The 27,163-nt window shown below is 42.8% G+C and overlaps 1 protein-coding gene across 1 annotated transcript; it reads left to right on the top strand.

Moving 5' to 3' along the window:
• Positions 1–288: 288 nt before the first annotated feature.
• aldh1a3 (aldehyde dehydrogenase 1 family, member A3) lies at positions 289–25,918 on the top strand. Its single transcript, XM_069678975.1, has 13 exons — positions 289–378; positions 489–593; positions 1,044–1,184; positions 3,893–4,022; positions 8,172–8,233; positions 12,204–12,332; positions 17,509–17,622; positions 18,375–18,477; positions 20,713–20,897; positions 22,878–23,042; positions 23,821–23,978; positions 24,384–24,458; positions 24,554–25,918. Exons 1-13 carry the CDS (start codon positions 289–291, stop codon positions 24,621–24,623), a joined length of 1,527 nt encoding a protein of 508 aa, XP_069535076.1. The 3' UTR covers positions 24,624–25,918.
• The last annotated feature ends 1,245 nt before the right edge of the window (positions 25,919–27,163 follow it).

Genomic DNA, 27,163 nt, shown 5'->3' with positions numbered 1-27,163 from the left:
TGTAGCAGCTGCCTCACAGCCTGGTGTACTATACAAAAAGAAGGTAACAGCAGAAAAATCTAGACATGTCACTTTACCACTCTGTAACAAAGTATTAATAAAAGATGCTGCATGTTGTTAATAAAGAAATCCACTCAGACACGGGCCCTTGTTGACGGGGCGGAGCTGGCTCTCCGCAACTGTGGTGTGAGGAGGGAGGAACTCCACATTCTTATAAAAAGCCGGTGGATGGGCTGCTAGTGTTGAGTAGACGGAGCAGTAAGACTGGCTCTTCTTATCTCACCTAGAATGGCACAGAACGGAACAACAGAGAATGGAGTGGCCGACGAGATGCCTTTTCCTCAGCCTGTCAAAGTTCAGGATATCAGACACACCAAGGTAAGGCGTACACAACCAGTTCAGCTGCTGCACGTGGAGTGTTAAGCCTTTCCTTTCTGTGTGTTTGAACTTTGGTGATAGTATAGCCCCTCATTTTTTACTCCTCACAGATTTTTATCGACAATGAATGGCACACATCCAGCAGAGGAAGGACGTTTCCAACTTTCAACCCAGCGACAGGTGTCAGAATCTGTGATGTGGAAGAAGCAGACAAAGTAAGAAGTTCTGCTAGCTTTATTTTATTATATGTGGTAGGCTAAATACACAACCAAACTAACTGTTGGCTTAAGTTACGATATAGTGAAGTCATTAAACACAATTAGGCCTGCTTGCTGCTTTTATGCTTCGACTCTAATGAAGTAAAAAAAAATGTTTCGTGGCAAACTTGTTAAATTCGGTCTCTGTTATACAAACAGCGTTTTATATCCACAAAGTCTACACACATTTTACACACATTTAACTGAACAGTAAACTGCTTTTTGCCGCGACATTTTGAATAAATAAAGGTAAGTTTGGAACATGATAATTTAGTGATTGTACTTTAACTCCTATTTCTACTTCTGCTTTAAATGAATCACAACCTGGCTCTGGTAAACTTGTTATGGCGTTGTGCTTCTGGGGGAGACGTGTGTCCTGACATTGTTCGGCTTCCTTCTGCGGCGCAGGAAGACGTGGACAAGGCGGTGGAGGCAGCCAAGGCGGCCGGGAAGAGAGGCTCTCCGTGGCGGAGGATGGACGCGTCCAGCCGGGGAAGGCTGATGCACAAACTGGCCGACCTGATGGAGAGGGACCGGCTCGTGCTGGCGGTGGGCACATTCCCACTACTTTCTTAATGTTACACACACTAGGTTATATTAGTTAAACGTTGTGTGCAGACAGAAGCTCTATGGACAGCGTGCTTTTTTCGGTGACTTAGGCTATTCAGAGGCCTTGTACAGCTCAATTCTGCAAAGTACATCTATTTTATTTAAATACATTTTCCCTTGAAAATATGAGGAACATGTGCAGTTTAAGAATAAGTGCTGAAAATAATTTTAAAAGTCTATTAAGTGTTTAAATGTAGTATACTAACGGGGCTGGAATCATGAGACCAAACAGACCATTAGATTTATGTCACAGTAAATATTAATACATTTAATTCATTCATTCATTTATTAGCAGAAAGACGTAATTACATGATGAGATTATTTGAATTGGGAAATGTGATAACATAACACAAGAGCAGATTTTATGCTTAGGTGACATGCTGAGGAGGTCAGCAGGCGGACCATAGTTTCCCCATCACTGACTCCCAGTGTTAGAAAAAAACGGAAGTGTAATTATTTAAATCCTGTTATTAAGTAAAACCAGCCAGCAAAATGTGTTTCATGTTCAATGAAACCAAAGCTGTGGGATTAACTGAGTGTTATTAAAGAAGTGGAATTATGGAGCAGCACGAAATTAAAAGTAAATTGCAGCCACAGTTGTTTTTTAGTTACCTGCAGTTCTTTAGTTTAAGTACTTTGTTACTTTTTCTTTGCTCTGACAAACAGAGGTCATTTCTGCAGAGAGGTTTCCCCCTCCTCTCTTAGAAAGCCAGTGTCAGACGTGGACACACACTGGGCAGTGAGACACCTGCAGTACACAACTAAACCGTCCTACGTGTTTCTTCTGATTGTTTTTCTGGACGTGTTGGTGGGTCAGATATTACTTTTGACATTAGCCACACACAGCAGAAACATGTCCATGTATCGTCAGGATGTCGACTTATTCATATCAGGGATTGGCCCGTATTGTTGGCTGACATCATGGCGCTGTGACTCCACCCAGCCTCTCTCTGTCTGTGGTGATTGCTGGATGTTACTTTCAGTTATTTCTTGGAATGAATTCACTGTTTTACTCTGTTTAGCTGCCAGCTTGCATTAAGACTTAGATCCGTAAATGAACCCTTGCAGATGTGAGGAATACTTCCAGATTGCATGTGACTGCTAATTGCAAACATGCTCTGGAGTGGTAGTGTGCAGGGTAAAGCTAATTACACTAAACTCCCAGCTATGTTTTGGGAAATAAGGACCAGATTTGAGCCCTTAAATGTACAGTAAAGCTGTGCAGTGGTTTCAGTATCTGCTGCAGAGCTTCACTTTGTCTTATTTCTCCTGAAACAATGAAAGAAGAAAGGTAGCTCCAGTGCACATGGTAGGGATGATGGGAAGAAGTAGTGTGCACAGTACAGTACAGCTACATGTGGGGCTTATTGTCATGTATTCATCCAGACGCTGTGTACAGCCATGGACCGCTGTGTCTGCTCCACCCTTGGCTCCACATAGAAACTACCTTGCCAGCTGTTGCAGCCTCATATAACTCACTGCCTTTGTTAGGCCCCAGATTAATTCACCATTATTAAAGTAATTGTTGTTATTATATCTGGAACCAACACTTATAACATCATAATACATTCCTGCTATATTGTATAACAGAGAAATAAAACAGTCAGTAGATGGCCAGCAGTTCATTTTTGGGCAGGCCGATAAAATGTTTCATCAGTTATCATAGAAATATATTCACCAAAACAATTGTTGAGATCCATAACAAGTCATTAGAAAGAAGGCGGAGCAGTCAGATGATCACAGGTTGGAAACAAGGCAACAGTTTACCCAGTAACGTCATCCATCACTGAACAGCAGAAGCGTTTAGATGAGAAGGTTTTTAAAACACAAGACAAAAATACTGATCCGACACCAGTGTTATAGTTTAATAAAAATCATAGCATTCACTCTGTGTGATTGCCATCGGTGTTGTGTGCGCTGGACCAGGTTAAAGATCATGAACAAAAGAGAACTTCTATCTGCCTCAGAGCGTCAGAGGAGCTCTCATTCTCCACGAGCCCTGCAGTGTGGTCGTGGGCCGTCATCTCATGATAAATGACCTGAAATCAGTTCTTTGCACCGCTCCACAACATCAGAAAGCAGACACTAAATCTTAGTCCATGTGTTGGACAAAAGAAGAAGAATTGATTTTCAGTTGATTTTTTCAAGGCTAAAAAATTATGCTGAGGCCGCTTTAGGTTGTACAGGAGGTCCTACTGATACTGGTACCACAACACTGTGTTTAAACACCACTGTGAGTACAGGAGGTCAAAGTTGCAGCAGGAAGTGGATCAGGGAGTGTGACAGACATTTACAAACTGTTTGGGCCATAGGTTTACCAGTCGCCTTCATGACGTCTTCCAAACTACATTGACTAACTTTGTACTCTGTCAACAACAATAATATCCGACCATGTGTGGGGAAAGAAAGAAATGAATCGTGTTAATTTTTTCTGGATTGGTTTCTCTCGGTAAAATACTGAACATAAAAATGATTTTGGTCAAACAATATAAAGATGTAAACACAGGTACAAACTGCTTCATCTTTACAAATCACAAGCAAAAATTGGAGTGCATCATGTACTATTACTGTGACCAATCACATTCCTTTGTTGTACTTATCACCAGTATTTCAGCTAAAGTTCAGCTCCTGTTTTCCTGATATTTTAGACCCTGGAGAGTCTGGACACGGGGAAGCCCTTCCTGCAGTCCTTCTTCATCGACCTGGACGGCAGCATCAAAACCCTTCGTTACTATGCAGGCTGGGCCGACAAGATCCATGGCCAGAGTCTGCCTGTAGGTGAGTGTGTTAGTGTGTGCGTGTGTGTGTGTGTGTGTGTGTGTGTGTGTGTGTGTGTGTGTGTGTGTGTGTGTGTGTGTGTGTGTCACCCTCTTCTCACTATCAGAATTCAACAGAAACAAACATCATGGCAGACATAGATGTGACAGAAAGGACGATAGGAAATGTTTTGGGGACAAACAGAGAGTGCGTCTTCTCCTACGGCTGCGACAGTTACTGTCTCTGTCTGGCTCCTCAGCATGTGACAACAGAGCACTTCTTATTATGCTTTTTGTTTTAGATCCAAACCCTTTTCTTTGAATAGAGCAAAAGTAGTACATTTATTTACATTCTTCTTAATAATTTCAGGAACAACTTGAAACAGTGTAGATCCCAATAACAAAGTGCAGAAACAGCCTGTTACTTTCATACTTTCATTTATCTAATCTGATTCCATACATCACTGGGACTTTTCACTTTGTGTATCACTCCGTCTCAGCCAGGTGTTCTGAATACTGTTAATTAACATTACAGCAGAGCGTGTATGTCTACATTGATCAAGCTGGTGCCTCTGAATCACACAACAGACTCTTATTTCACTGGTTGATGATAAATTAAATCCAACAGGTAAAACAGCTGATCTGTGGTCGCCTGTAGATAGATAGATACAGAGTGCAGGAGAATGTTTGGGTTGCTCGGCAACAAAAGTCCAGTTTCAGTTAAGTTGAGGAGCTAGTTGAGTTGGTGGAGCAAAAAGTAATCTGTTGTTGATTTTTACTTTTAATAATTGTTGTATAAAAGCAATATAATGTATTTATAATAGCCATGATGGTATTCAGTACATCATCACTCCATCTCATGCTTAAATATCTCAAACTGAAAAATGTTCGAAGAACTTCTGGTGTGTTTTCTGGTGTTTTATTTTTCTACATACAGAATTGGATCGGATAAACATGTTTTGCTGCGTTTTTTTTAACTTTTATGACAGAATTGTAATACTTTCATAAATATATCATGGCTTATATTAACATAAGTTGTACAGATTCTAGTAACATGAAGCCTTTTGAAAAGACTCAAAGAAATGCTCACAATAAACCAAAAGACCAAAGTAGACCTTTGTGCTGCAGAGCTGTAGGGGTTCATGAAACCGCAGTAGGCGGAAGCACCCGCAGTGTCAGCAGCACTGCTCTGGTTCTGTGATGCCTTTAATTAATTTGTTTGATTCTACATTTAAGATAATGAATTAATTAATCGATACTTTGTGGACACCAAATACTTTATTTCTTTATGAGTTTGATATAAACAAATGCATGAGAATGAATAAATAGGTAATTATGTTACCTCCTGGTAATTATAATGAAATGCAAAGCAGCTTGCATGAGCTGCGTTTCCAGTGCATGTTACTAACTTGAGGGAACCTTATTTCACTTGTTCCCTCAGGGCTCTGTAACCAGTGCAGTATGTGGAAACAGGTTAATTACTGAAGCAGGAGTGACTCAGCCTGGCTTAGGATTGTCCTCAGCCCCGGGTGGTATCTCATCCAGCTCCTAATACTTCCCCCTCTTGTCAGCTCCTACTTTGGGTCTTGTCTGCCTCTGCAAGACAGCAGATAGACAAAACATGGCTGCCCTTTCCTCCCGATTAAATCCTAATAGAGTGGTGAGAGAGGACAGAACGGCAGGACAAAGGGAAGAGGAAGAGGCTGAGATAGTAATCAGTGAGGTGCAACAGTGTGTGAGGATTAACCCGTCAGTGTTGGCTCAAAGCCCCACCACGCCGGCAGCCTCTCCACCTGTAATCTGTAATCTTTAAGACTGGAGCAGGCTCGCTACCAGTCATCAAGATGAGACACATGAGGGTTTCTCCCTTCAAAATAAAAGCTTGCAAATGCAGTCAAGTTTAACACAACACTTCAACACTTATCAACTCTTAGAACACTGCAATAGGAATGTGCCTACAATGGTATTTTTCCTTCTTCTTTTGTCTTCAGATACTTTGTAAGATAAGATAAGATAAGATAGAACTTTATTAATCCTGAAGGAAATGACAGCGCCAGATAGCTCCAAAAATACAGCACGAAATTAGAGAAATGCAAAAAAAATACTCATATATCCCTAAAATCTGCACAACCTAAGCTAAGTGTTAGTCAATTAATTGCAAATGAACACCTCTAAACACCTCTGCACACCTCAAAGGCTAAAACATGAACAGAGTTATAAAAACTGAGGAAATGTTAAAATGCTTTGTTCAGACTTTTACAGTCAGAATTGTGTTGGATCAATATGTTTTTATTGAAGACACAATTTCAGTGGGAACTGTTGAAACTTGATTCTTGAGGCATTTGGGAGTACTAATGATGTCACAGTAAGGAAAAATACCAGTGTAGGCACTGGTGAACCTTTTTCTCCTGGAGAGTTGTGACAAAGTGATTTGCCCTTTTTAATACAGCTCCATCAGTTGACCTTCAGGTGAGCCCTGCCTCTGATCTTGTCTGTAGAACCTAAAGTGCCTGAAAATGTCGGTGTTTCAGTGTGGTGGGAGAGTGTTATCATGGCAGAGCTACACTGGTCTGACTGAAGGCAGCTGGAGATGAGTGGTGTTGTGGGGGAGTCTCCCAGTCTGTGATCATCACACTGGAAACCGGAGAAGGTCAGGGTGTAGACTGGGAGGCCTGGTTTTGCCTGTTATCTGCTGATCCTCTGACACATCCCTGTACAGTACAGATTAACTCATCACCATAGTATGGTGATCTTACTGTTAGCGGCCTACTGATGGGACACTGTAAGAGGAGTCATGTATAAAAAGCTAATCAACAGAAGTGATACATGTGCACACAGAAGAATTTAGAAATAACATGAGGGAAACTTAATGATGATGTTGATTATGATAAACTGACACATACTGACAGACAATCGTTCATACTCACATTCACACCCACACTGTAAAAAAGGATTTCTGAGGAGAGTAAATAAAATCTATGCAAGTTGTGTAAATTATACTAAAAGTATGTAAGTCAGCAAGTGAAATATATTGAAATGAATAAAGTTTACCTGCATTGCCGAATTTTCAACAGTAACAATTGCTACCCAAAAAACTGTAAAATCTACCCAAAGATGCTGGGCCTGTACTGCAAAGTGCACATGCAGCAACAATTGTTCTTGGCTGCAGGCCAGGGTTGGATTAATGGGTGTGAGTATCGCCAGTATTGGTGTGACATTGGTGTCCAAACACATGCTCGTTAGGTTCATTGGTGACTCTAAATTGCCTGCGAGTGTGAAAAGTTGTCTGTCTATATGTGTCAAGAGTTATTATTACTCCTCTTAATTAAGTAATTAGTTGTGTGATCTAATGAGAAAAAGGTAAGTAGAATTTACCTAATTTACTTGAGTGTATCATAGTTGTTAGATTTAGGTACTCTTCATTCAAAACATAGGTAAAATGTACTCAACCAAAAAAAGTGCAGTAGATAAAGTAGATTCTATAGGTTACTTTTTATAGTGCATGGGTGAATAAGAGTTACTGATTAACTTGATAAGTAACTGTTGAACCAACTGTTGATGTAACTTTGGCGCTTTAGACCAGGTCAGACTACAGGAGTTTATCGTACACATAAAGACAAACTTGCACGATATTCTTCTCTCTGACGAAAATATAAATCATAATGATAAAACTCCACAGCTGTGATTCTGACCTTTAAAGTTACAATCTGGAAGATCTCAGTCTCGTTCTCTTTGGCGGCTCCTTGTGGCGATAAATGCAGTCATTGCAGGAGCACACTTCCCAGATATCCAGACAGTGCTGCATGTGTGACGTCCACGGTTGGCTCCGGTTGTAACTCTTGATTTTCCTGGCTGACGGTCGCTTTCCTTTTCAGACTGTTTGCTTCATCTGAGCGTCGAGTTTGTTTCTTTTTCTTTGGATTTTCACTTCTTGTTGAAGTTGTATCTGTAGTCATCCATCTTTTCTTTGTTTGTTCAGCCATAGTAGATTACTGTTTACTCGCAACACTTGCAGAGAGCGGAAAAGCAGCCGCTTAGCATTCAGTGATAGAGACTTTATTTAAATGAAAATCTTTGAGATTATCACTTTAATACTAGTTGTTTACCTAGTAACATACACCTAGTAACCAACAGTAACATACTGATTATTCTTTCTCTGTTTCTGTTCCAGATGAAACCTTCATGTGTTTAACCAAACATGAGCCTGTGGGAGTATGTGGAGCCATCATCCCAGTGAGTCCTGCATGTTTTTCATTCATAATCAACCATGTGTCATAGGATTCTTATTACTGTTCATGTTACTTTGATGTGGTGTGAAAAAGACACACAAACTAACACACAGGGGGTGTTATAATAGTGATGCCAACAAATGCTAGGTGTATGTACTGTGATTTAAGGCCCTGCTACAGTCTGCTGAACATAGAAACCTTTTCTTGATCTTGACTCCCCCCTAAAGAAGACCTCCTCTCTACTAATCCCTTCAGGTGTATTCTTTCAGGAACACATGCTCCAGTCCTGTGCTGCTTTAATTTACTTTCACACATTGCAAAATACAGTATGTGTGATAGTACATGAATCAGTTTAATAGTGGGGCAGTGTTTGGTGTGTGGCTGTATTGTGTTGAACACAGATCCTGACAGACACATGAGTATCATTCAGAGATGAGGACAGAGTACAGACAGTTTTTATCTTTAAGCAGAAGCCTATAACCTCTGATGAACAAAACGGCTGTTGTTTGACACGAGAGATTATATCATGAAATGAAATTTATACTGAAGGACGTTGTGTAATTACTGCTGGAGCGCAAACAGCATGAGTCATTGTCAGAGGAAAACAGGAAACCTTTTTCCAGATCCCTGAGTGTTTCCAAAGTGTTGTAAAAGTTAACAAGGCCTAAACAATAAACAGGCAGCGCTCACATGTAGTGCTGTCTAATTTAGGGTTGAGTGCCTAATTATTAGCCCATTGGATTCCAACATGGAAACAAGCAACAGGGAAATAAATGACTGAAGTAGTTTTCTTTGAATCATATTCAGTCCTGATCATTTAGAGTTTAGTTTTAGAGATATTTTTGAGTTTATATTTTTTACAAACCAAAATAATGCTGAGTGTGTGTGCCTCTAGTTCTTAGCGTTTCTATGGAGACTGTTGCAGTGATAATTGGAGGTGAGTAAGCAATAATCTGCTGTTTACATGAAAAAACAAATGTGTCGAGCCATGTACATGTTTCTAGATGCTTCTATCCTCTCCCTACACAAAATGTACAGTATGGTGGCTCTGCTTATGTAGCAAAGGCTGGATTACCAACTAATCAAAGCAGCAACTATTTTCAGCTGTTACGTAGCTCAGCTTGTACATATAGAAAGTGCCTACATTGGTATTCTTGTTAGTTGAGATATGCCTAAAATATGTACTAAAATATGATTAGTTGGTAATCCAGCCTTTACTACATAAGCAAAGCCACCATACTGTACATTTTGTGTTGGGAGTATGAGGGGTGGAAGTAACAAAAATTAAAGTGAACTGGAAAATTAAGTAGATAATAAATTATCAAAAGATTTGATTAAATGAGAAGTTCGGTATTTTTAAACCTGGGCCCTATTTGTGTGTCGAAATGACAGGAACAAAAAGTATTGGAATCAGTCCAGTAGGTAGCTTCCGCCGTAGCTGTGATACGGACTGGGGAAACTGTGCCCGATCAAAGTACGTCCACTAAAAGTTCTTGTTTTTGCCACTGACAGGCTCAGATTGTTACTCAAGGACCCTATCATCCACCCGGTGCAAAGCGTGCAGCACAAGTTTCATTGCCATCTTCCACCCGGCGCAGTCGTCATTTTCACGCGTAATGTGTAAATAGCAAGTCATCTTGGGCCACTGTTAGCGGCCAATGGGCGTGTTGGTTTTGAAATTAGGTGTGGTCAGGCAAACGGGTGGCGCGTTGCTATCTAGAGGACGCAGAAAGCGACCGTGCCTTAGACCAACAAAAACCTGGTCTAAAGTCTGTGGCGCAATCTGTGTTTGCTATTTAGAAAGCGCATTATGGACATACATCGCAGAGTTCACAACATGAGTCTGCTTGTCACTCACACGGGGACGCACAGCAGCGCTTCTACTTTGTAAACGTTGTTTAAGGGACAGACTGCAAGCTTTGGTTTCCCTTGTCTCCTTAAATCATGATGCTGCTTTCAGCTTGTTACCGATCTGCTGAGCAGTGCAGGAAGATGTGGACAAGCTCTCCTCCACACACACCTGCTTCACCTCAGGAAGATTCCTGCTCGAGCCGCACACGGGCCAAAAACTACTGAACGCAAAGCTCTCTAGGAGCACGTTCCCTATAATGCAGCAGAAACCGTGACATACTCACACACGCAGGAGGTAAATTAATTACCATACTCAAACATAACTACCTGTGGCCCCGACAATCGTGCCCACAGATATTAAAATACTGTCCAGTACGCACGAGAATACAGCCATGGGATCCAGCAGCAACAATAAGTAAATAAACATTAAAAACCGACCTTTCTTTGATGTCAGCACACATAACTGTAATAAACATAAGATCCTGTCCGTCTGGAGACTTAAATCATTAATGCTGTGCCTCGTGCGTAAACGCACACAGCATGACTCTTTTCATTTTCGTTTCTGCTGATCAGTGGGATCGCTTCTGTGGCTTCAACATCAATCTGTGCTTCGACATGTATTGTACAGTGACCTGTGTTTTTTTTCAGCGTTTTTAAGGACACAGTAGAAAGAAATAAGTTGAGTATGTTGGTCGGGGTCTGGTTTATATAACAAGAATGACTCAAATCCTCTGTGTGAATAGCAACACGCCTGCCTGCAGGTGCACCGGGCTCTTAAAGGGAATGAGAGCTGACACTCTGATTGGTTTGATTCATGTTATGCAGAAAACACGCCTATGAATAATCCAGGGACTGAAGCCAACCTCTTTGCGCCTTGCGCCTCGGTTTGTGCCCAGATTGTGCGCCGCCTAACTATCAAAAGTGCGTCAGATATGCGCTTTAGACTGTGCGCCTTCCGTCGTCTAAATAGGGCCCGATGTATCTGACAACATGACGGAAATGATCCCTACAAAAATCTTCCTTTTTTTAAAGAGAGCAGCATACGGTGTCGGATTAGTTGTTTGTGTCAGCGGTTTGTAGAAGAGACAACAAACTAAAGAAAATGCCGTTCTTGGTGGGGACCAGAGGGCATTGTTTTCCTTCATGCCGTGAAGTGTTTTATGCTTACACTTACTTTCTTATACAAAACCAACCCCGAATGGTGCAGCTGGACTCTTGCTTGTTCTTCATGGTGGAGACTAGAGGAGTTTTATGAACCAGAGAACACAGAGGAGGTACTTTTACAAATGAGATTGGCCGACAGAGAGACAGGGGGAAACTTCTGTGGTTGTTTGGTGAGTTGTTTCATTCATTTCTTTGGCGCTAACTTTCCTGATGGTGAAGTATAGTATTGTTCTTTAGCAAGAGTCCAGCTGAATCATTCTGCATTGATTTTGCATTAATCCTCTGGCATTTTATGTGCTGTACTTTATGTGGCCTGAGTTATTTTTTACTTCATCGTCTTGGTTTATCTCTTTGATCTTTTGAACAAACTGAGGAGAAAAGTTCAACCAGATTTTAAGAAAAGTTTTTAGAGATAATTCAGAATGGAGACGGCACACATGAAGTCATTCACCGTCCCCTGTGGAGGTCAGCAGCAGGTCCTGAGTGTGTTCACTCAGATGGGAGAGGTGAATTCTTATTTCTCCGCCAAAATCTCTTTCCAGGGAACAGACATTTAAATAGATCCATATGTGACGGCATATTAAAACACTTATTAACAGAGACCATCCCCACTTAGGAGACAGGAAGTGTTTACCATTTCGTCCCCTCCCAAAGAGATAGTGACCCAAAGAAATTACTTTTTGGTCTTCTGCCCGCACTGTTAAACTGATCTCTGCCACATTCATACATCAAAATCTGCTTTCTCTGCCACTACAGAAATGGTGTTTCATTTTCCTGAGGTCTGAGTAGGTGATCCTGTGTAATGTGTTCAGTAATGTTTGAGTTAAAGCAGTGTTTTATGGCGTAATAGAGAATAACTTGTCATCAGACTGAGAGGAAGGGGTAAAGTCTGGGTTCTAACTGTGCTGTTTGTTGTGCTTTAGCAAATGAAAGCTAACATGTCCTCTTGTCTTTGCTAGTGGAACTTTCCTCTGCTGATGTTCATGTGGAAGATAGCGCCCGCCCTGACCTGTGGAAACACTGTGCTCATCAAGCCAGCAGAGCAGACCCCCCTCACAGCGCTCCACGTTGGATCGCTCATCAAAGAGGTCAGGTGTTCTGAGGGCTGAGGATCACTTCTCTCACTGTCCTCCTCTTCAACACATTCTGAGCCCGATTTGTCAGATAAACGCTGCTTCCTGAGTGATTAACCTGCTCTGCTTCTGTTAGGCTCTAACACACTCTGTGCTGTCTGCTCTAACACACTCTCTGTGCTGTCTGCTCTAACACTCTCTGTGCTGTCTGCTCTAACACACTCTCTGTGCTGTCTGCTCTAACACTCTCTGTGCTGTCTGCTCTAACACTCTCTCTGTGCTGTCTGCTCTAACACTCTCTGTGCTGTCTGCTCTAACACTCTCTGTGCTGTCTGCTCTAACACACTCTCTGTGCTGTCTGCTCTAACACTCTCTGTGCTGTCTGCTCTAACACTCTCTGTGCTGTCTGCTCTAACACTCTCTGTGCTGTCTGCTCTAACACTCTCTCTGTGCTGTCTGCTCTAACAGTCTCTGTGCTGTCTGCTCTAACACTCTCTGTGCTGTCTGCTCTAACACTCTCTGTGCTGTCTGCTCTAACACACTCTGTGCTGTCTGCTCTAACACACTCTGTGCTGTCTGCTCTAACACACTCTGTGCTGTCTGCTCTAACACACTCTGTGCTGTCTGCTCTAACACACTCTCTGTGCTGTCTGCTCTAACACACTCTGTGCTGTCTGCTCTAACACTCTCTCTGTGCTGTCTGCTCTAACACACTCTGTGCTGTCTGCTCTAACACTCTCTCTGTGCTGTCTGCTCTAACACTCTCTGTGCTGTCTGCTCTAACACACTCTGTGCTGTCTGCTCTAACACTCTCTGTGCTGTCTGCTCTAACACACTCTGTGCTGTCTGCTCTAACACTCTGTGCTGTCTGCTCTAACACACTCTGTGCTGTCTGCTCTAACACACTCTCTGTGCTGTCTGCTCTAACACTCTCTGTGCTGTCTGCTCTAACACACTCTGTGCTGTCTGCTCTAACACACTCTCTGTGCTGTCTGCTCTAACACTCTCTGTGCTGTCTGCTCTAACACTCTCTCTGTGCTGTCTGCTCTAACACACTCTCTGTGCTGTCTGCTCTAACACTCTCTGTGCTGTCTGCTCTAACACACTCTGTGCTGTCTGCTCTAACACTCTCTGTGCTGTCTGCTCTAACACTCTCTCTGTGCTGTCTGCTCTAACACACTCTGTGCTGTCTGCTCTAACACACTCTCTGTGCTGTCTGCTCTAACACTCTCTGTGCTTTCTGCTCTAACACACTCTGTGCTGTCTGCTCTAACACACTCTGTGCTGTCTGCTCTAACACACTCTCTGTGCTGTCTGCTCTAACACTCTCTGTGCTGTCTGCTCTAACACTCTCTGTGCTGTCTGCTCTAACACACTCTGTGCTGTCTGCTCTAACACTCTCTGTGCTTTCTGCTCTAACACACTCTGTGCTGTCTGCTCTAACACACTCTGTGCTGTCTGCTCTAACACTCTCTGTGCTGTCTGCTCTAACACACTCTCTGTGCTGTCTGCTCTAACAGTCTCTGTGCTGTCTGCTCTAACACTCTCTGTGCTGTCTGCTCTAACACTCTCTGTGCTGTCTGCTCTAACACACTCTCTGTGCTGTCTGCTCTAACACTCTCTGTGCTGTCTGCTCTAACACTCTCTGTGCTGTCTGCTCTAACACTCTCTCTGTGCTGTCTGCTCTAACACTCTCTCTGTGCTGTCTGCTCTAACACTCTCTCTGTGCTGTCTGCTCTAACACTCTCTGTGCTGTCTGCTCTAACACACTCTCTGTGCTGTCTGCTCTAACGCTCTCTCTGTGCTGTCTGCTCTAACACTCTCTGTGCTGTCTGCTCTAACACTCTCTGTGCTGTCTGCTCTAACACACTCTCTGTGCTGTCTGCTCTAACACTCTCTGTGCTGTCTGCTCTAACACACTCTCTGTGCTGTCTGCTCTAACACTCTCTCTGTGCTGTCTGCTCTAACACACTCTCTGTGCTGTCTGCTCTAACACTCTCTGTGCTGTCTGCTCTAACACTCTCTGTGCTTTCTGCTCTAACACACTCTGTGCTGTCTGCTCTAACACACTCTGTGCTGTCTGCTCTAACACACTCTCTGTGCTGTCTGCTCTAACACACTCTCTGTGCTGTCTGCTCTAACACTCTCTGTGCTGTCTGCTCTAACGCTCTCTGTGCTGTCTGCTCTAACACACTCTCTGTGCTGTCTGCTCTAACACTCTCTGTGCTGTCTGCTCTAACACTCTCTCTGTGCTGTCTGCTCTAACACTCTCTGTGCTGTCTGCTCTAACACACTCTCTGTGCTGTCTGCTCTAACACTCTCTGTGCTGTCTGCTCTAACACTCTCTCTGTGCTGTCTGCTCTAACACTCTCTGTGCTGTCTGCTCTAACACTCTCTGTGCTGTCTGCTCTAACACACTCTCTGTGCTGTCTGCTCTAACACTCTCTCTGTGCTGTCTGCTCTAACACACTCTCTGTGCTGTCTGCTCTAACACTCTCTGTGCTGTCTGCTCTAACACACTCTCTGTGCTGTCTGCTCTAACACTCTCTGTGCTGTCTGCTCTAACACACTCTCTGTGCTGTCTGCTCTAACACTCTCTCTGTGCTGTCTGCTCTAACACACTCTCTGTGCTGTCTGCTCTAACACACTCTCTGTGCTGTCTGCTCTAACACTCTCTCTGTGCTGTCTGCTCTAACACTCTCTGTGCTGTCTGCTCTAACACACTCTCTGTGCTGTCTGCTCTAACACTCTCTGTGCTGTCTGCTCTAACACTCTCTCTGTGCTGTCTGCTCTAACACTCTCTGTGCTGTCTGCTCTAACACTCTCTCTGTGCTGTCTGCTCTAACACACTCTGTGCTGTCTGCTCTAACACACTCTCTGTGCTGTCTGCTCTAACACTCTCTCTGTGCTGTCTGCTCTAACACTCTCTGTGCTGTCTGCTCTAACACACTCTGTGCTGTCTGCTCTAACACTCTCTGTGCTTTCTGCTCTAACACACTCTGTGCTGTCTGCTCTAACACTCTCTGTGCTGTCTGCTCTAACACACTCTCTGTGCTGTCTGCTCTAACACTCTCTGTGCTGTCTGCTCTAACACTCTCTAACACTCTCTGTGCTGTCTGCTCTAACACTCTCTCTGTGCTGTCTGCTCTAACACTCTCTGTGCTGTCTGCTCTAACACACTCTCTGTGCTGTCTGCTCTAACACTCTCTGTGCTGTCTGCTCTAACACACTCTCTGTGCTGTCTGCTCTAACACACTCTGTGCTGTCTGCTCTAACACACTCTCTGTGCTGTCTGCTCTAACACACTCTCTGTGCTGTCTGCTCTAACGCTCTCTCTGTGCTGTCTGCTCTAACACTCTCTGTGCTGTCTGCTCTAACACACTCTCTGTGCTGTCTGCTCTAACACTCTCTGTGCTGTCTGCTCTAACACACTCTCTGTGCTGTCTGCTCTAACACTCTCTCTGTGCTGTCTGCTCTAACACACTCTCTGTGCTGTCTGCTCTAACACTCTCTGTGCTGTCTGCTCTAACACACTCTGTGCTGTCTGCTCTAACACTCTCTGTGCTTTCTGCTCTAACACACTCTGTGCTGTCTGCTCTAACACACTCTGTGCTGTCTGCTCTAACACACTCTGTGCTGTCTGCTCTAACACACTCTCTGTGCTGTCTGCTCTAACACACTCTCTGTGCTGTCTGCTCTAACACTCTCTGTGCTGTCTGCTCTAACACTCTCTCTGTGCTGTCTGCTCTAACACTCTCTGTGCTGTCTGCTCTAACACACTCTCTGTGCTGTCTGCTCTAACACTCTCTGTGCTGTCTGCTCTAACACTCTCTCTGTGCTGTCTGCTCTAACACTCTCTGTGCTGTCTGCTCTAACACTCTCTGTGCTGTCTGCTCTAACACACTCTCTGTGCTGTCTGCTCTAACACTCTCTCTGTGCTGTCTGCTCTAACACACTCTCTGTGCTGTCTGCTCTAACACTCTCTGTGCTGTCTGCTCTAACACACTCTCTGTGCTGTCTGCTCTAACACTCTCTGTGCTGTCTGCTCTAACACACTCTCTGTGCTGTCTGCTCTAACACTCTCTCTGTGCTGTCTGCTCTAACACACTCTCTGTGCTGTCTGCTCTAACACACTCTCTGTGCTGTCTGCTCTAACACTCTCTCTGTGCTGTCTGCTCTAACACTCTCTGTGCTGTCTGCTCTAACACACTCTCTGTGCTGTCTGCTCTAACACTCTCTGTGCTGTCTGCTCTAACACTCTCTCTGTGCTGTCTGCTCTAACACTCTCTGTGCTGTCTGCTCTAACACTCTCTCTGTGCTGTCTGCTCTAACACACTCTGTGCTGTCTGCTCTAACACACTCTCTGTACTGTCTGCTCTAACACTCTCTCTGTGCTGTCTGCTCTAACACTCTCTGTGCTGTCTGCTCTAACACTCTCTGTGCTGTCTGCTCTAACACACTCTGTGCTGTCTGCTCTAACACTCTCTGTGCTTTCTGCTCTAACACACTCTGTGCTGTCTGCTCTAACACTCTCTGTGCTGTCTGCTCTAACACACTCTCTGTGCTGTCTGCTCTAACACACTCTCTGTGCTGTCTGCTCTAACACACTCTCTGTGCTGTCTGCTCTAACACTCTCTGTGCTGTCTGCTCTAACACTCTCTAACACTCTCTGTGCTGTCTGCTCTAACACTCTCTCTGTGCTGTCTGCTCTAACACTCTCTGTGCTGTCTGCTCTAACACACTCTCTGTGCTGTCTGCTCTAACACTCTCTGTGCTGTCTGCTCTAACACACTCTCTGTGCTGTCTGCTCTAACACACTCTGTGCTGTCTGCTCTAACACACTCTCTGTGCTGTCTGCTCTAACACACTCTCTGTGCTGTCTGCTCTAACGCTCTCTCTGTGCTGTCTGCTCTAACACTCTCTGTGCTGTCTGCTCTAACACTCTCTGTGCTGTCTGCTCTAACACACTCTCTGTGCTGTCTGCTCTAACACTCTCTGTGCTGTCTGCTCTAACACTCTCTCTGTGCTGTCTGCTCTAACACTCTCTGTGCTGTCTGCTCTAACACACTCTCTGTGCTGTCTGCTCTAACACTCTCTCTGTGCTGTCTGCTCTAACACTGTCTCTGTGCTGTCTGCTCTAACACACTCTCTGTGCTGTCTGCTCTAACACACTCTCTGTGCTGCCTCTCAGGCCGGCTTCCCTCCTGGAGTTGTGAACATCGTGCCCGGGTTCGGTCCCACGGCAGGAGCAGCAATCGCCAGCCACATGGACATCGACAAAGTGGCCTTCACTGGATCCACAGAGGTATGTGAGTGAAAGACACTTCTGCAGCTTCTGCTTTATCTATCACATAAATTAAATATAAATAGATTCAAATACGTTATGATTAATTAACGTAGGACATGACCTTGACCATGACACTGACCCTTATAAACAGACCTACAGCAAAAGCTGCACCATCACTTGTATGATCATTGCATTCAGTTAAATGTGGTGTAAAACCTGGTGGAAACACACAGGAGACCGGATAATACTGTTCAAATGTATGTAAAATACAAACCCTTATATCAAGAGCAAATCTACCTAACATATTTGGATCAATGTGGTTTGTGTGTATTTTTATATTCATGTCACCAATTCAACTTTAGCTATGGTTGTTCAGATTCCAGAGATATGAAACATTTGAAGATGCTACAAAAAAAATCACAAGAGTCATCGTAGGAAGCAGAAACACCAGTGTATCTGTTGTTCTGGGGGTTAATAAACATGAGAAGACCCTCCCTCATCATAACCTTAATATTGGTTGCACTCCTACTTCTAGAAAAACAAGAAACACGCTGCTCATTACAAACTATTGAAATTATTATCATTCACCTACATTTTTTTGCAATACAATATAATTTAACATTTTCCTTATGATGACTTTATCATGAATAACTTCCTGTAATTTAAAAAGACCCTCACCTGAAAACTCTCTCTTGTTCATAGGTAAGTGTAAATTAGATTTTACCCATGATGCATTGAGGTATTATATGTGTGTGTTGTCATGTGTGCAGGTCGGGCAGCTGATCAAAGAAGCAGCAGCTAAAAGCAACCTGAAGAGAGTGACTCTGGAGCTGGGGGGGAAGAACCCCTGCATCGTGTTTGCTGACTGTCACTGTAAGTTAACACACTCTGTTTCTCATCCTGCACTCAGCACACTGTCAGTTGTAATAAATATATATTAATAAAGATATGGTGTAGAACAGCGGTCCCCAAACGGCGAACGGCGGTCCGAATCCAGACCCAACTGCCGTCATCCCTAGACCCGGACCTATTTACAGTTTTGACAAGCGCATCTATTTTAACCTGCGCAGCTCTTTGTCTTTGCGGTAGTGATTTGGGGGTCCAGGAAACTCAAGGACCAATGCATTCTTTGTAAATCATCACACGTAACGCTACTCAGCCAATCAAATCTGTCACTCAGATCGCGACTGATCCAGTGGGTGTGTGAGAATACAGATACAGACTGAAGAGCCAGCCGACAGGAGAGTTACAGAGACACAGTGGGAGGAAATAAGTGAGTCAGGGAAAAGTAGACATGGCGTGCTCTGAAATGAGAGCAGTAGAGAAAACCGAGCTTTTAAGACCGGACAGACTCGTATATGTTCCGTGACTGTGACGAACGTGGACACTGTCTGACACTGTCACTCCGTTTGTCTCTGTTAACAGAGACTCCAGGCTGCAGTTTAGTTCAAACACTTAATTGATTAACCTGAGAGTTACACAGAGCTACATCAGGTTTCATCATCGTGACCAGCTTTCCTCTTATGTCCGCACGTCTGTTCTTATTTGTACCGGTATGTGCCCTCTCTCTCTCTCCCCCTCGCTCTCGCTCTCTCCAGCAGTCCGTCAGTGTACAGTGCGTTTAAATATTATTTATTACATAGTCATTGGCTGTTTTAAAAGAGAGAGAGCAGCTTCAATGAAGAGGTAAAGCTGTCTCTCTCTTTCATTTAATATCTGCATGGACAACATTATACTACCATGTGAATATGGTTCTTTTAAATCCTGCTCGAATGTGAAGGACCAGACATTTATTATTTGAATTAATTTGTTTTCATTTACAAGTAAAGACACTTCCGTCACAAACTGGGGCATAAAATCAACCAAAATACAGGAAATAAAGGTTTTGACACTCAAAATGTCCTGGGGGAGACCCCCCAGACCCCCCAACAAACACACACTATATCTCCTTACAAATAAGTATTCATTATTATTTTTGTTAAATGATGAGAGCCCTGTGTTAAAGTTATAATAAGTATTGTTGTAAATTGTATTTTCTTTATTTGATTTGACAGACAGATGTATAAATGTATGGTACTGAATCATAACACAGGTCAGACATGATGATGGTCCGGACCTTTGCTTGAGAAAAAATTCTCTAACTGGACCTCTTTCAAGTTTAACTGAGAGCCCCTGGTGTAGAACAAGGCTGAGGACACTGAGGCCATGTCAGTGACAAAGTAAGGACTTTATGTCCCAAAATAATAAGAATCTTTCTCATAGTAATGAGTGAATCTCAAAATAGTGACGTAGCATTTAAAAATGAAATCACTTTCTGAAAATAATAACTTCATTATGTTATTATAAATTAGAATCTAAACATGACGTGAAACCTCAACATAATAACAACCTTTCCCTAAAATAATTTGTATCTTAAATTAACCAGAAGCTTCCCTGAAATGACATATAGCATCTTTCACATTGGCAGAAATGGGCTTCATAGATTGATGACATCATTCTCCTGTGCCAGAATGGACAAGATACATAAAACCACTGATCAAATCTCAATCTTATCACAGCAAAGCTTTTTTTCTTTCACACAGTAGCCCGATGTGTCTCCTGTGAAACCAAAATACATTACGTATTATTTTAGCCCCAATCATTATCTTTAATCTGCGATGTAAGGCAAAAACAAAAACAGTGCTCATAAACTTCTTTTCAGGTTTAGATTTTTCCAGATTATCCAAAAAGTTACCTGACGACCCGAGACTAGAACGCACATCAGACACCTGCGAGTCAGGACGTACGGCAACTGCCCCGAATTACAGTTTTTAGGCAGCCGATATCCGTCAAGGGATCTTTGTGATCTTCATACAGCTTTATATGGCTGATACAGATCAGGCCACGTTACAGATCTTGCAACTGCACTGGAACATCCCCGCTTGGAAAGACAGAAGTTAGACAGAGCAGCCAGAGAGACCGTTGGAACATCAAAGATGATAAATGATGAACAGAAGGTAGAATCATGTCCTGAAAGAGTCCCACAGTTTCCTCTTTCTTTCTCTTGTCTGTTCTGAATGTGTGTGTGTGTGTGTGTGTGTGTGTGTGTGTGTGTGTGTGTGTCCACAGTGCAGCTGGCTGTGGAGGAGACCCAGAAAGGAGCTTTTTATAACCAGGGACAGTGCTGCACGGCTGCATCTCGTGTCTTTGTGGAGGAAAGTATTCATGAAGAGTTTGTGCGTCTCAGCATAGAAAACACCAAAAAGATTGTTATAGGCGACCCGCTGGACCCCCGGACATCACATGGGCCTCAGGTACGATCCCCCCCCTACCCCAACTTCCTCAGTGCTGTTGATATTTTAAAACAAAGCCTGTAGGATTTAAGAGAGTCCTCTGCCCATGCCCCTTATGAACACCCAGACATGGAATAGTTATTTTTGCCATTGTAGTGAACACACTTTCAGACTTATTTACCCCTGGTGTTTATATCCTGCTTTGTTATCCTTACCAGTAGTACCAGTCAGTATTTTGCTGACCCTGCCATTCTTGATATCCAGGAGGAGCTGTAGAGTCTTTTCATAACATTTAGTCATTTTGTTATTTGAAACATTGTCGTTTTAAGAAAATATATTTTGGGGATATTATGCCTAAGGTGTCTTCAAAGAGGAATTATTGAATTTAAAACATAAGAATAATACATTTTATTTATAATGCACTCTACATGTGAAGCAAATCCCAGCGTGCTAAGTACTAACATGAGCCCTATTTTACAAATGTTGATGTGCAAATGACTAAAAGCAGGCTGCAGTAGCTGTGATGTAATCCTTCAGGGGAGTTGTCACAGACTAGTTGGTGGGCTAACGATGCCTCGATCAGCCCCTTTGTTTTTTGAAATGGTTAGTTCGGCTCCAACAAAACATGTTTTTGTGACTGAAGTCTGGTGACTCTGAAGAGGTGTGACGGCGGTTTGTCTTCCTGGTCTGTCTCTTGAGGATCCTTTCTGTAATGTTCGATAACACTAATCGATAACACTAATCTGAGCCTGTCAGTGGTAAAAACAAGAACTTTTAGTGGACGCACTTTGACCAGACGGATTATGATGCAGCCATTACAGAGTGTTTCGTGGCTACCAGCTGAAGAAAAGTTTACTGGACCAATGCTGAAACATTTGTGCGCATTAATAGTAATTCAGGTTGAGAAATATTGGAGCTTCAATCAATGCCAATATTTGGAATTGTCCCCTTATCTCTTACCTGTCAATTCAATTCTATTCAATTCAAAGGAACATTATTGGCATGGGGAACTGCAGCATTATAATCACTTGGAGAATATGTGGTGTTAAACTGAAAATACAAATTGAAAACGCTGAATTTACTCTTAAGATATAAACAGATCAGAAAAGATAACTTTAGGTCAAATAGAAAAGTGTCGACAGCGGTTAAGAACAAAAAAAGTGACAGCTGTGTAACCAGAACTTTTTTGTTCTATTTATGTTTATTTGTTCTTTGTATGTACAGTTTGTTTATACACAGAGATGAGCAGTGCAGATGCTCAGTGCAGGTATACACAGGTGCTTAAACAGTCTTCATGGAGGCTGTGGGCTGTTGGACGCCCTTTTTCTGTCATAGCAGCTCACACACCTTGCTGCTGTGTTTGCACATTGCTGTACTTCACCCAGCAGGTGTGGGAGTTTCTGGGTGTTGTGTTGTCAAAGTCTTTTTGGTGTGTGTGATCAGTTGTAGGTGTGTGTCTCTGATGTCCTGCTACAGTTGGCAGGTAGTTAAAAAGTGTAGCTCTGTCTGAGTCTGTCCTCTTTAGGGAGCCAGGTGTGCCTGTTCTCTCCATGGCCAGGCTGTGCTCACTGAGTCTGTACATTTCAGTCAGTGATTTCCACAGTGCTCAGGTGTTCTGCCACTGTGTGCTCTCTGTTTAGGGTCATATTGCAAATAGCCAATAGCATTCCAATTTGCTTTGTTTTTTGGTTGATTCTTTCCAATGTGTTTTATAGTTTCCTTGTTGTTGTGCTATAATTTCTCTCCAGTCTCTCTGGAGGTGAGGGCTTTGTCATGGAGCGTGTCGGGGTCACTATCTTTTAGATGGTTATAAAATTTAAATGCCCTCTTTCGAATTTTGAAGTCGTGGATATCATCCTAATTCTGCTCTGCATGCATTGTTTGGTGTTTTTTGTTGGATGCAGAGAATGGATTTATAGAATTCTGCATGCAGAGTCTCAATTTGGTGTTTGTGCCCTGTCTCCGTCCCTCCTCTACTTGTCCTCCTGGTTCTGTCTGCAGATTGACCGACAGCAGTTTGATAAGATTATGGATCTGATCGAGAGTGGGAAGAAGGAGGGAGCCAGGCTGGAGCACGGAGGGGCCGCTGAGGACGAGGAGGGCCTCTTCATTCAACCCACCATCTTCTCAGGGGTCAAAGACCACATGCGCATCGCCAAGGAAGAGGTTTGTTTCACTTCTTCAGAGATGAGCTTGACAAGCCGGGTTGTGACAGTAAAGCCTGACACCTCGTGGAACACAGCTGACACTACAGGCATTGCAGAGACGCAGGCTGCACAGACAACAGCGGAAGAAAGCAGAGAAAAGCTCTGTAGCATGTCTGTGTTATTTCTGAAACACACAGTGAGACATGGCTGTGCGCAGTACATGGTGGTCACAGTGGGCTGTCACTGCAATCATATCACAGTTAATAATGTAACGTTAACAGTTCGGTTTAAATAGATAAATATAAAAAGAAGTTTCCTTCAACTGCTTCCTAAACAACACGAACCAAGATCTTTACGTCACAAGGTGTACTGCTTCTTGCAACAGGGGGTGCCAAAATCAACATAAAAATCAACAGAGCTACTGATACTTCAACACAGACGGGCCGAATACATAACGCTACTGGCCTAAAAAACTTTGACTAACTACTGACCAACAGCCCCACAGCCTCACAGCTCCTGTATATACTCTGATACTTAATATAACAACCTCTACATTTCTACATTACACACTTAACACTGTTACCTCCTCTGCTATTTCAAATCATGTACTTGTTGTAGACGAGACAATTGTCATGTCCACAAGCACAGGCACAAGCAATGGTATCATTGCAACACTGTTGGTAATTATTGTTGTAATGCATGATATACCTTTGTGGAATTATATTGCTGTTGTAAATGTATATTACAGTCTGATGTTCATATATGTGATCGTATATCGTATATGTGTCTCCTCTCAGATCTTTGGCCCTGTGCAGTGTATATTCAGCTTTAAGAGCCAGCAGGAGGCCGTAGAGAGAGCAAACAGCTCAAAGTACGGCCTGGTGTCCGCAGTCTTCACATCCAGTATGGAGAGAGCTCTGTCCGTGTCTGCGGCCCTGGAGACCGGCACTGTGTGGTGAGTGTCTGTCACTGTCCTGAGAGCAGAGGACAGACATCTGGATTCATTAAAATGTGTTGGTGTTTTATTTTTAACAACATTAAAAGGCTGACTCTCCCTGATGCTCGTCACAGCTAACTCAAAGGGATTGTTCTCTGAGTTCCAACCAACAAGCAGTTGTTGGCGATGTTTTCAGGTGTTCTCTGTGGCGCAGATTGACGTGGCTGCAGTATGTGATTCGATGTGGATGGTGGCCGAGAGAACTACAGACTATTTCAGCTCGGTCTCTTTGCTTAAAGTACCTCACAGAATACAGGAGTTGCTGGGCTAGCGCTTGTTGTGTTATTTTGCTGTGTCACACAAGTATTGTGTTTACAACCAATAAACTCAAACACGTGTTTTTTGTGTGTCTCTCCCTCTAAGGATAAACTGCTATAACGCCCTTCACGCGCAGATGCCCTTTGGAGGGTACAAGATGTCAGGCAACGGACGTGAGCTGTAAGCTGACTGTTTCTTCAGATTTTAGACGCTGCAGGTATTCCTGCTGGCTGTGTTCCCTAATCCTGCCTCCTGTGTTGTATCTGTGCTCTCAGGGGAGAGTACGCCCTGGCTGAGTACTCGGAGGTGAAAGCGGTGACCATCAAACTGAGTGAAACCCTGTGAGAAGTGCAGCATCAGGCTGCAGCAGCAGTGTTTCCAGCCCACACACCTCCTCTGTCCTCAGAGATGCTCATGATGCTGACCTCAGCGAGGCCACTCTTCAGATTAAAGGATGGAGTTTACTCATCGTAGGTGGGATACCCCCTCCCCCTAAAAACAACCCCCTACTCTTAAGTGACTGAAATTGTTTCTGAGATGACTGAATAAATGAACCAGCTCCACGATGAGTAAAGAAACCTTAGCATCAGATTAAGTCTGAGATAAGTTTACTTAATAAATGTCAGCTCTAATTTCCACATGCAGACTTTATTCTTAAAATTTTAACTTTATTCTCAATTTTGACTTGATTGTTGACAATCTGACATTTTGACCTTTTAACCATGCTCTCAAACATATTTGGCATTTCGAATTTGCTCTTCTTAATTTGACATTTCCATGTTGTCCTCAATGTTTCAACCTTATTATCTACACTTTAACATAATTCTCTTCATTTTAACTTTTCCACTGACATTTCAAATGCTCAATAGACAAATAAATAGACATCTCCCTTTTTTCAGTGTTTTTGGTGTCCCCTCGCCCTCGTGCTCTTTGTACAGTTGTGGCTGAAAGATCTGAACATCCCTGTAGGTTCACCCTCTACTTTAAGTCTAACTCCTCTTTGTAAGGTCATTTACGACCCTTCATTGTAACTTTTATGGGCTTTTAATGAGTTGCAGACCCATAGCTTACCTTTGAGATTTTAATCACCCTCTCTTCCAGGTTAAAGTTATAGCGCCCCGGTCTTTCAGGGGCTCTACATTTATAACACACAGGACAAGAAGTGAAGGAGATGTGGTTGTTGTCTGAGACATCCACTGTCTGTGATGTCACTCAACACAAGACTGGTCATCAGTGTGTTTCCTGTGTTGTCCAGTATTGAAACAGATTACTCACATGACATACATAGATGTAAACATAGTGGTTAATCAACACTGAAAGGATTTAACACAGTCACATGGATCAGTTGTATCTGTTCATCAGACCTCCCTGTAGGGGGCGATGTGGAGGCTCACACAGTAACTGTCTCTGATTGTTGATGTATGTTTTAGTTTTTACTGGTTCTAACCTGTTGTGACGTCATACATCGTCCTCTCTGCTGCACACACTGAAGGTCACATTTACCTGGATGGTACCTTTAAGTATAGAACAGCACCAGTGGTGCAAAGTTGCATAGATAGTGTAATCGCGTTGTTTTTTACCGACATGTTTGAGTGTTTGTTTCTTATCACACATGGGCAACAAATCTGTCTGCATTTCCTCACATTAGTTTGTACCTAAACAGAATAAAGGAATCAAAAACACTCTGTGTGTCGTTTTTTGCAACTGATGAACAGGAAGTTATCTTTTAAACCACAAAGCCTAAAGACGCTCCGTGAATGTATTTAACCACTCGGAGACAACTGAAGGGCTGTGGGAAAGGTCAAGCGGGGTTGGAAAAATTTTCTATCCATTTATTTTAAAGCAGGGACAAGTACACAGCATAGATATTGTGAGCAAAGCGGTCAGGTTCGGAGCCTCAATGGAACAATAAAAAAAATCATTTAGGTTTTAAAATCAGCACAGGACTGTTTTACAGAACAAAGCCTCCATAAATAACAGCATGGACGCATAAAGCTGACTATATTCAAGTGATGAATCAAACTAACAAAAGAAAAACATTAGTCTGCTATAGCATTAGCTTTCATACACATATGTTTGTGTTATTTGAGTAAGAAATGGAAGAAATGCAGTAATGATGCACTCTCTTGTTCACACAGTCTGTGATCATAGAAATGGAAACCTTGTTTGTAGTTTAATGTCTTCACAGTCGAGAAACACAATGACCCTGTCTACATACAGTGTGTACCTGCCCACCTGCTCTCAGTAATCCAGAGGCTGAAGCATGAAGGCAAAGAGGCAGCTGGATACAGTGCAGGATGGCTGTGCTCCACTCCCCAACACTTTCTCGACACTTTTCCTGCACGAGTAAGCAGACCTTTATTTTTGTATTTACCTATTTATTGATTTATTTTTGTTGAAATGACTTTTTCCACTTATAATATGTCTAAATCTAGCTTTGTCTTGCTCGTTCCTCTTAAAATTGGCCGGGCTTTAAAATATGTTATACTACGGATGAGTATGAGGGACAAAAACAAAAAGAAGAAGGGGACATTTTTTCTATTATTATTATAAGCACTATTGCTTTCTTTTTAATTGTTTAAGATCATATCAGGAGATCCGCATACATTTATAATCAACTTGATTTCACACCTTTTTACTCTGCTGTCCCCTCATGAATATATACACAGTATAAAACCCACACAAACAATCAAAACTTCACACAAAATACAAGTGACAAAAACACACAACTGGGAGAAATTCTAAGCAAGAAAAAAAAAAAAAAAAAGTCTAACCTTTCATAAGAAATGAACAAAAGGTTAATGAGACAGCTTTTTAAAATCAAGTCCATTTCAGTCTTCTGTAAGAGGAAAAAAAGGGTTCTTTCAGTAGGTAGGTTATGAGAA

This window comes from Semicossyphus pulcher, unplaced genomic scaffold, assembly GCF_022749685.1.
Source record: "Semicossyphus pulcher isolate SPU_LCO1_2020_fin unplaced genomic scaffold, fSemPul1.0.p SCAF_1, whole genome shotgun sequence".
NCBI lineage: Eukaryota > Metazoa > Chordata > Actinopteri > Labriformes > Labridae > Semicossyphus > Semicossyphus pulcher.
This window is presented reverse-complemented; position numbering and strand designations above follow the sequence as displayed.

What these genes read in the sequence shown, in the direction of transcription:
- aldh1a3 (XM_069678975.1), top strand. Translation starts at nt 289, where the DNA reads ATGGCACAGAACGGAACAACAGAGAATGGAGTGGCCGACGAGATGCCT. An exon ending in AGGATATCAGACACACCAAG is followed by an intron (nt 379 to 488) that starts GTAAGGCGTACA and finishes TACTCCTCACAG; the next exon opens with ATTTTTATCGACAATGAATG. An exon ending in CCTTCACTGGATCCACAGAG is followed by an intron (nt 17,623 to 18,374) that starts GTATGTGAGTGA and finishes TCATGTGTGCAG; the next exon opens with GTCGGGCAGCTGATCAAAGA.